The sequence below is a fragment of the Rhea americana genome, unplaced genomic scaffold (genome assembly GCF_003343005.1).
Source record: "Rhea americana isolate MKP2758 unplaced genomic scaffold, rheAme1 scaffold_763, whole genome shotgun sequence".
Classification (NCBI taxonomy): domain Eukaryota; kingdom Metazoa; phylum Chordata; class Aves; order Rheiformes; family Rheidae; genus Rhea; species Rhea americana.
This window is the reverse complement of record NW_028186938.1, coordinates 14523-24268: the sequence shown is the minus strand read 5'-3', so window position 1 is coordinate 24268 and position 9746 is coordinate 14523. Positions and strand designations below refer to the sequence as shown.

Here is a 9746-nt window from a genome sequence, read left to right as displayed (position 1 = left end):
GAAAAGGAGACTAGAGCGGTCAAGCGGCTCCCTGACAACCACAGAGACAAGCGGGGAGAACGGCTACCACCGGGCAACCATAGAGATGAGCGAGCAGCGGGGAGACAACAGCCGCCAYCTGGCTTTTTTTCAGGCACCATAGAGACGCTGGGGAAAGAGGCACCAGAGCGGCCACAGCGCCTTGACAACCATAGAGGCTTYGGGAGGGGTGGGAAGGGGCCAGAAGAGGCACTTTGCGCCTTAAAAACCATAGAGACGCTTGGGGAAGAGAGACCAGAGGCACCAAGGGGCTCCTCAGCCCCCCCGTGACACCTGGGCCAAGGGAAGAGCCTGGAGGACCAAGGCCTGGAGGACAACAGAGGCCRGGGACAGGCCCGCGCGGGGTCGCTACCCCCCCCCAACCCGCGCACAAAAGCCGAGCGCCAAGCTTTAATGCAATCTTTATTTCGCTGTATATACAATTAAGCTATTAAAAATTTGTACATTATTTACAAATTAAATAATTACCCAACTCCTCCAACGTGAACTCTGCCGCGCGCAAAGAAAACGGGGGAGAAGGGAAGGAGAGAAATCTAAAGGAAGCGGCGGAGGCAGGGCCGGGCCAGACTCGTCCTTAGCGAGCTGCTTCTTCGCTTTCCTCCCTCCCCTGCCCCCGGATTAAATCAACCCCTAAAGGAAGGAAAAGCCCAAGGAAGCCGGGGACGCGCCCCCGCGGCCTCCGTTTCTCCCAAAGCCCAACGCCAAACGGAACCATCCGAACGTTCTCTCGCTTTTCCACTCAAAAAGATTTAAAAACAAACAAAAAAAAAGAAATCAAAACCCAGCCCCACGCGGGGCGCTCCGCGGCAGGCGCCCGGATCGACTCCGCCCCGAGCCCGGGAGACCCCGGGCGCCTCCTCAACGCTCGAGTTCCCAAAAACCACCGCTTTYGTTATTGCCGAGTTGCTCAGAACACGCTATTTTTCGGTAACGAGCTCCTCCCCCCCCTCCACCACCCCCCAAAATTAACCCGGAGAAGAGGACGCCGCTCCGGGAGACCTGGCGAGAACGGCAGGAAAAGGACGGCGAGAAGGTGCCGGCGAAACGCTTTCCGCTCCCCTCCTCCCCGGCCCGCGCTTCGCCTCGCCCTGGAGCCTCCGGCACGGTTACGGACGCGGGGGGGTGGGGGGGAAAGCCAAATTATCCCGCTTCGGGCTCGCCGCCCGGAAATCCAGGAAAGGGCAGGGGGAAGAGGTCCCCCGAGCTTCCCGCGCTGTCTCCGACTGTTTTCCCTGAGATATTTTGCTATTAGAAGCCGCTTCGGTTAAAAGAGAGGCACTGAAGAGTGATAACGTCCCTGGAAGGGAAGGGGGAAGGCGGCGCGGAGGGTCCGAGGGTCCCCGGGGGGGGTCGCGCGGAGGCCGGCGCTCCGGGCCGCTCCCCGCTCCTGCCTCGGGTGGGAATTAGGCAGGCGGGAGCCGAGAGTTAACAGGAAACGAGACTCAAAGCCGCCTCGCGGCGCCGGCAGCCGCGGGACGTCCGAACGGCTCCCCGACGCCGGCAGGGACGCGGCGCGAGCCCGGCTGCTCCCTCGGGAATCGCGCAGAGGGATAAAGGGAGAGGATCAAACCCGAGAATCGGAGAGTTTATTAAAATCTCCGTGCGGGACGCCGAAGCCTCTCCCCGCCTCGGGACGCGCCGGAGCGGCTCCCCGGCGCGGCTCCCCGCAGCCGAGGCCGTTCCTAGGAGAGATCTGCTAATACTGTCGATCGGCAAGAGAGCGTCCGGCCRGAACGAGCCCTTCCGGAAAAGGGAGAGCGTTAAAGCGAGCGACACGGAGCGGAGGCGAAGGAAAACCCCCCGCCGGAGCTCGCCAGGCCGGAGCCGAAGCGGGTTTTCGCCTCCCAGCCTTCCCGAAACGCTGCTAAAACGAAGCGGGAAGAGAGCGAASGGGAACGAGCCCCGAGCGGGAACCGGAGCCGCCGGCGCCTTACGGGGACGTCGCGGCCGAGGGCGGAGAGGCTCCGGCCGCGTTTCTGCTCCCGGAGACGCGGGGATTCGTCCTCAGCCCGTCCCAAAGCGCTCGGAGAAGAACTCGGGTGAAAACCGGGAGCTTCCGAGCAATTTTCAAGCCTCTCCCTCGCTTTYATCGACTCCTCCGGCCTCTGAACCGGCCGCCCGGCGCGGAGGCGGCTCTTCGGAACGTCTTCCCGGCTGCCGTCGCGGAGGGCAGAGCCCGGGGACTCCACAGAGGTAGAGAGAAAACGGGATCCAAGCGGGAAAAGAACGGGCGGGAAAGAAGCTGCCGCCCGCCGGAGAGGAAAAGGCGGCCGCGGATGACGGCCGCGTCCTCCGACGAGGAGCCGGCGGGCGCTGGACGAGGCCGGAGTCGCAGACAGGAAGGCGGGAACGGGTTTGCTTCCAGGCCGCGGTTTTCTTGGGGTTTTCAGTCGGAAACGGGGCAGAAAAAGGCAGGAAAAAGGAAAAAAAAAAAAAAAAAAGGCTGAATCCGGCTCCTCGGCCTTCGAGACGAGTCCGCTTCTCCGCACGCGAGGGCCCCTAACGCGGAGGGACAACGGGACCGGCTCCGCCGCTGTCCCCGCGCCTTCGTCTTCGGCGAGGGGGAAGAGGGAGGAAGAAGAGCAGCAAGGAGGGGAAAAAAAAAAATAGAAACATCAAAGCCCCAAAAAACCGGTCACGGAGACGAGCCGCGGAGGAAGGGCGTCAGTGCGAAGAGGAAGGGGGCGATTCCAGTTTCTGGAGCCGGCGTCTCCGGAGCTCGGCGGCGTCGGGCTCCCCGAGCAGAGACGATTCTTCTCCTTCCTCCTCCGGGCCGGCGAGAGGCGCGAAGCCCTCGGCGCCCGCCAGCCCGGCCGCATCTGAGGGGACAAAGCGGAACCGCGCGCGTTTGAGGGGGGAAAATCGCTTTGAATTTATACAAAAGCGGCTGCGCAAGGAGATAAACGTCCCAAAAGCGGGATAAGGCGCCTCCAGCTTGGGAAAAAAAAAAGGAATCGTGCCTCCAGCGTGCCCTGAATAAATAAATCCCTGCCTAAAGGCTTGGATATCTTAAAACGGGGTCCAGTCTCGGCRCCGGGGGACTGTCAGAGCCTCAGGGAGGCCGATTCTCCCTCCCTTTTCCTGCCTAAACCTCCGTGGGGGGCTCGCGTGCCTCGCTGGGTGTTCCCTCCCCCCCCAGCCCCAATTTCTCCTCCCTACCCGCTCAAAAAAGCCGCAGAGCGGCTCGAATCAACCCGTCCCGTCCCGCTCCCGAAGGAGGATCGGACGACCGGGCTTTCGGACGCCGGCTTTCCGGAGCGGTTGGATGCCGCGAGTTTYGGGGACAAACCGCCGCCCGGCGCTCACGCACCGTTGGAAGCCGTCGAGTCGGGCTCTGGGGCGGTGGCGGCAGGCGCCGAGGCGGCGTCCGGCGCGCGGAGCGGGGCCGGCTCCGCGGCGGGGGCATCCCGGCTCGAGGAGGAGGAAGCAGCGGCGGCGGGGGGTTGGGGCGGAGCGGGGCGAGGAGACCTGGGTGAAAAATAAAAGGAAACATCATCAAAAAAGAAAAAAAACAGGAAGGAAATTAAAAACACCCCAAAATCAGGCAGCTCCTAACGCTTTACTGACCGCGTCCACCCTGCGGGACTCCTGCCGGCCCCAGATCTCTCCCCCATCCCGCCTCCCGGCAGCGGGAACCCCACGGATTCCTCCCAGCCCGTCCCGGGAAGGGGGAAAGAGCTCGATCCCCACGCAGAACATCGCCACGGCCGCGGGGTCGGGCCCGGGCGGCGCCGGCGGCGTTACCCGATGGTCGCCAGGACCGTCAGGTACTGGTTGATCTGCAGCATGGCGGCGTCCAGGAGCGTGTGGATGTTCTGCAGACACTGCAGCCTGGCTTCCAGGTTCTGCCGGTCGTGGCCCTCCATGGCCCGCAGCTCCTCCTCCGTCAGCCCCGCGAAGCCGGCCGGCGGCACCGGCATGGGAGGAAAACCTGGGAGAAGGGAAAACAACCCCAAGCGGGCGAGGGATCACGGGAGCCCCACGGACATCGGCTTTTCCTCCCCGCGCCGGGATTAAGCGCCTCGAAACGCGGGGCGAGTTCCTCTTCCTCCGCTTACCGAACAGCGGCGGCCACGGCATTCCCATCCAGGGCGGCGGGAAGGGAAGCCCGGGCACCGTTCCCGCCGGAGCGGCTTCCGACGTCGCCGCGGCGTCCCCGGCCCTCGCGGCGCCGGCTGCGGGGAGAGGAGAGACGTGAGGGTGGAGGGAGACCGGGAACGTTTCCCTGGGGAACGGCATCGGGGCAGGGAGAAGGGAAAGCCGGCGGCTCACCTGAAGCCGCGCTCGAGGCGGCTCCGGCGTTTTCGGCGCCGTTGGCCGGCTGCACCCCGGGGACCGGAGGGAAGGGACCCACCGGCGGCCAGAAGGGAAACATCCCCGGAGGAAAAGGGGGCAGGATTCCTTGGGGAACTGCCGAGGGAGAAAAGMGAGTTAAAACTACGGGTTTCCTTAAAACGTCCTTCCGGAGCAGAGCTCGGGCGTCCCAGATTGGCAGAGCAGGTCTCTCGGCTCGGGTCACTCCCAAAATCACTAGCGTTTCCCTCAAAATTCCCCCCTCGGCGGAGCCCGGGGAAACCGAGCCGCGTTTCGGCACTCACAGTTGGGCGGCTGGGGAACCTGCGGGGTCTGCGGCGGCGGCTGCTGGGCCGGTTCGGGCTGCTCGGGCGGCGCCGGCGGCTGCGCCGGGAGGGAAGCGCGTAGCACGTCCATGCGGCAGGTGGGACACGTCTGCTGGCGCTGGAACCACGACCGCAGGCAGCTGCCGGGGGGGGGGATACGGAAACCGCCGTCGGGAATTAATCCCGCGGCCGCTCTTCGTCAGCAACCCGGAGAAAAAAAAAAATCTTCCCTCCCCTCCGCGACCCCGCGTTAAATCCCCCTCCGCGCGGCCGGGAAGGAACCATCCACCCCCCTCTCCCCCCTTCAAACCGCCCTCCGACTCCGGAGAATCCCGGGAACCCCCTCCGGAAAAGCCCCGCCGGCGAGGAACGGCCTTCGGCCTCCTCCTACCTGGTGTGGAAAATGTGGTTGCAGGGCAAACGCTTGGCGCCCGTCACCATCTCCTCGCGGCAGATGATGCAGACGTTGTCCATGGCCTGCAGCTCCTCCGCGGTGGCGTCGGGGTAGCTGGAGGGGGAGACGACGGAGCTTAGGGAGCGGCGTTACGCCGAAGGGAGCTTCACCGGGCTCCGGAAACCTCCGGAAAAATCCCTTCCTGCCGGACCGCCGGGGAGGACGCGGGAAGGCTGGCAGGATCTTGGGTCCTCCCTGCCAGCCGTGGGTCCAGCTAACCCCTTCGCTCGCCCCGCCGTCGCCCACCGCCTTATTTTTTTTGCCAAAATCAAGCCGTTCGCAGCAGAGCCRCCGGCCGAACCTCCTCCCCGCAGCCGTCGCGGATCCTTCCGACCCGTCCCGGCTTTTCTGCTACCACCACCGCGGCTAAATTCGCCCCGGGGCGTCTCCCGAGCCGCAAGCAAAGCGCGGAGGAGAAGCCACGGCAGCCGAAACGAGCTCCGGGCCGGCTCCGCCGGAGACGGGGATGCGAGGGACGGCAGGGGAAGAGCCGCCAGGGCAAAGCCGACGCTCTCCCGGACACTCACAGCGTGTTCATGTTGCGAATGGCCCGGCGCGACATGATAGCGTCCGTCACGGCTTTCTTAAACTGCCTGGAACGAGACGGGAGCCGCCGGGGTTGAGCGCGTTCCCGGGAAACGGTCCTCGTTCCCCCCCCCCCTCCGGGCAGGGCCGAAGCCGGGTCTCCGAAGCCGAGCTCGGGTCTCCGAGGCCGAGCTCGGGTCTCCGAGGCCGAGCTCACCTCATCGCCAGGTACATGGGGCGGATGGCGAAGAGCGGGAAGGTGTGAACTTTGATCATGATGGTCATGAAGGCCATGTAGAGCAGGACTTTGATGAAGCCTAGGGGCGGAAAAAAAGGGAAAAAAAATGAAATAAATAAAGAAAAACGCTTCGGGTAGCCGTTCCCCCTCCCGCTCCGGCACGAATCGAGCCCCATCCAAGGAGGCCGGAAGGCAGCTCGGAAAGGGGGGGATAAAAAGCGGCGCGGAAACGACTTTCCGAAGCCGTCGCCGAGCCGCCGGGAAGCGCCGAAGCCGTTCGGGGAGCGGGGAGAGGCCGGCAGGAGGAGGGCGACGCACCCGTGAAGAGCTCCGTGTAGAGCATGTAGACGGCTTTGCTGTCCCAGGGGTTCTCGTTCTGCAGGTCGACGGAGTGCAGCACGTACTTGATGAAGACGGTCAGCACCATGGTGAGGAGGATGGCGTACTGCGGGGCAGAGGCGGCGGGGTCGCGGCGGCCCGGCCTCCCGTTTCTTTCTTTTTTTTAAAAAAATTATTTTATTTTATTTTATTTTGCAGAGGGGGGAGGCTCCTCGCCCTACCTCGAAGCCGAACACGAGCTGGACCGAGGCTCCGCGCGTGAGGATGCTGTGGTAAGCGTGGCTGACGAAGAGGAAATCCAGAACGCCCAGGAGGAACATGAGCGCTGGGAAAGGGAAAGAAAAAGAAAAATGGAATAAGAAAACGGGCGGAAAGGTCGCGAGACGGAGCACGAACCTGGCTGGGGGAAAACAGGACGCAGAGACCCCCCGACTCTGAGCAAAAAAAYAAAGTAAAAGCTGCTCTGAACCATTCCCAGAACGCTTCCCACCACCCAAACAACAGGGTTTGGGAGGCCGATCCGTGAGGAACGCCAGCTGGGAGCGGTTTACCAAYGGCTCCGCGGCCGACGTCCCGGCTCGCTCGGTCGCAACGGCCCCGTCCCCGGGRCGGTTCGTTCCCTTCCGCCCCGAGCCGCGTTTCCGGCGTCTGAAATCTCCCCTTACGGCTAAATCCCTCCCACGCACGCGCGTGCGATTCCTTCCGGGGATGTTTTGAACGCCTCTAAACTCCCTGCTCCGGAGGCGGGAACACGCTCGGCCGCGGCTCCGGCTATTTCCCCGCGGCTCCGAGGTGCCGTTTCTTTGCCTAGCTAAAGCAAAGCTCGTTAAATCCCCTGCAACCCAACGCCGCTCAGCTCCCGGGAGCCGTCGCGCAGCTCCGAAAGCCTTGGCGAACCCGGGAAGAGGGGGAACTCTCCGGAGCGGCGAGGCCCCGGCAGCGTTTCGATAAGGTTATCGCGTCCGAGCAGCGCCGCGCTCGGCTGCACGCGGCTTTTCTCCCCCTCGTTGCCTCTTCCCCGGCCTTATGCAAATGGCCCCTGCCGAAATTATCTTTCCTGAGCAGGTGCCGCCGCCCGCCGTGAGCGGCGGAGCGGCCGAGGAGGCGAAGCTCCCGCGCCGCGAGGCCGGAGGTACTCACAGACGATGCGGAAGTGGAAGAGCCAGGAGATGTTCGGGCTCCGCTCCATCTGCGGGRAAAGGCGGACGCGGAGCTGAGATCCCCTCGCTCCGCTCGCTCCCCGACGCCGCAGCCCGCCGGCGGGGTGGGGGGTAGGAGGGGGGGAGCTCGGCCCTCCCCACCGCGGGGCGAGCGCGTCTCCCGGCCGGCGAAGCGCTTACGAAGTCCACCCGGTCCTCGGCCAGCCAGTGGAAACACTTGAGGAAGAGGAGGAGGGTGAAGAGGGCCACGAAGCGGGGGCTGAAGTCGTCCCTGAAGACGGTGAAAGCCAGGCAGGTCTCGGTGACGGCGTACCACGACCGCTCGAGCAGGTGCTGCGGGGGCGAGCAGAGGCAGAGCGGGGCAGCTCGCCGGGCCGCCCGCCGATCCGCGAGCCCGAGGGCGAATCCGAGGCCTCTCCAGCTCGGCAAAAGCTTTAAACCTCTCCGCCGCCGCCGCCTCCCCCCTCGCGCTCACCTCCATTTCGGCCGCTCGCAGCTGCCCGAAAAACACCTTGCCCATAAATTTGCCCAGAAGAAAAACCAGCACGAAAGCCTGGATGTAGAGAACCTGCAGGGGAGGAGGGAAAGAAAATAATCGGAGAAAGGAAAATGCGGAGCGGGCCCGTTTGCTGCCGGAAGAAAAGAAAAAAGCCGGGGGAAAAAAAAGCCGTGTTTGGGGCCTGGAGCGTAATTCGAAAGAGGCAGCTGGGTACCGGCTCCGGCACCCGCCCGCCGCTTCGCCCCCGAGGGTCGCCGTTTTTGGCAAACGCGGCGGAGCGGAAAGATTTGTTTCGGTCACCGGCCCGCGGGGAGGCGGAAAGCAGAAGTGAGGGCGAGCGAAAGCCTTCGGGCGACGCTTCGGGGCCTGGCGTGACTCATCCCGGCACCGCGAAGCAGCCCGGCGAGGCGGCTCCGAGGTCCGGAACCCCGCGGCCGACGGAGGCGCCGGCCTCAAAAAGCAGCCGGAGCCGTTAAAACTAATCCCCCCCCCCAAACAAAAAAAAAAGGGGGGAGGAGGTTCGAGGCTGTTGGAGAAAATTCCACCCTCCCGCCCCGGGGCCAAAGGCCGCGACGGAGCTCCGGCACGGGCGGGAGGAGGTCGAGCCGCGGACGCTTCGGCCGCCCGATCCGAGCGGGAGARGAGGCAGAAAGCGGGGATGGGGAGGGGGGAAAATAAACCCCCCCCCCTGCAGCAGGCGAAGGGGGAGCCGCTCGTGCCCGTACTCACGGCCATGCTGGGGCTGGATTTGGTGAGATAAACCACGGTGGGGTAGAACTGGTGCTTCAGATAGTAGGCGTGGGCCACGACGGCCGTCGTCAGCGCCAGGCTCGAGGCCATCATCACCGCCGTGCGGAACATCTCCGCCCCCCCCCGGCCCCGGCGAGCTGCGCGAGGAAGGCGGCGCGGCGGCTTTGAGCGCAAAACGCGAGGAGAAAGGGCAAAAAAAAAAAAAATAATAAAATAAAACGAGCCAAACAAACAAAACCACCCCCCAAACCGCCCTCACCTCCCCACTCAACGCAGCCCGGCGGAAAAGGCTTCCCAGCGACGCGGCKCAAGGTCGGGGCTCTGAAACGGCCGGCGTTAACGCGCCCGGCTCCGCCGCGGTCTCGGCCGGCTTTAATCCGGCAAATCCCCTCGGCCGAGCCTCGCGAAATCTCCCGATCCGCCTCGCCGAGCCGCCGGCTCCCGGGGCCGGAGAGCGGAGCGGGTCGGCGGCTGGCGGAGCCGAGGGAGGCTCCTCCGAACGCTCGGGCGGTTTTTATCCTGCTCCGTCGGGCAGGACGGAGCCGGACGGGAAAACGCCGCCCCGAAACCACCGGCGCTGTCCGACTACAGCCGCTTTTTTCCCCCCTCCGTATTCGCAATCAGTTCCCAAGGCTCCCAAAAAAAATCCCGTCGGAAGCCAGCGACGCGGMGCCGGGGGTCGAGGCGTCGCCGCCCCGGACGCTCTTCCCCGCGTCTGTCGGGAAAGAGCTCCGACCGCGAGCGAAACCGCTCCGAGCCGTCGCCCGGCGCGCGACGGAAGGAGCTTTTCGCCCGCAGCTCGGCTCCCGTCGGAGCCTCCTTCTCCCAAAAGGATTTCAGCAAGGACGCCCGGCTATTAAATCCCGTTCGGCGCCGGCCCTGCCCTGAATACGGCAGCGGAGCAGAGCCGGAGGGAGGTCGAACGCCGGGGGCCGAGCGGCGCCCGCGGCCGCTGCTTTCGGGGCGCAAAAGGGCTCCGAGCKCTGAGCTCGGCTTACGGCGTTCGAGGCCGAACGTCCCCGGACCGAGACCCGGATCCGAGGCCGTTTCCGCCCCCCAAACCCTCGTCCCCTCCTTCGGGGGGGCYTCCCGCCGTCCCGGACGCCGGGCTGCCGGGCTGCCG

General features: G+C 65.0%; 1 protein-coding gene across 1 annotated transcript; it reads right to left on the bottom strand.

Moving 5' to 3' along the window:
* Window positions 1-428: 428 nt before the first annotated feature.
* On the bottom strand, window positions 429-8941 carry SYVN1 (synoviolin 1). The gene is made up of 16 exons (XM_085322331.1): window positions 8883-8941; window positions 8603-8785; window positions 7850-7942; window positions 7555-7707; window positions 7355-7403; window positions 6436-6539; window positions 6194-6320; window positions 5855-5954; window positions 5640-5705; window positions 5050-5166; window positions 4638-4798; window positions 4312-4449; window positions 4098-4214; window positions 3784-3970; window positions 3350-3507; window positions 429-2858 (listed from the first exon to the last, which is right to left on the bottom strand). The coding sequence occupies exons 2-16, from the start codon at window positions 8732-8734 to the stop codon at window positions 2704-2706; spliced, it is 1857 nt and encodes a 618-aa protein (XP_085178457.1). The 5' UTR covers window positions 8735-8785; window positions 8883-8941; the 3' UTR covers window positions 429-2703.
* Between the last annotated feature and the right edge of the window lie 805 nt (window positions 8942-9746).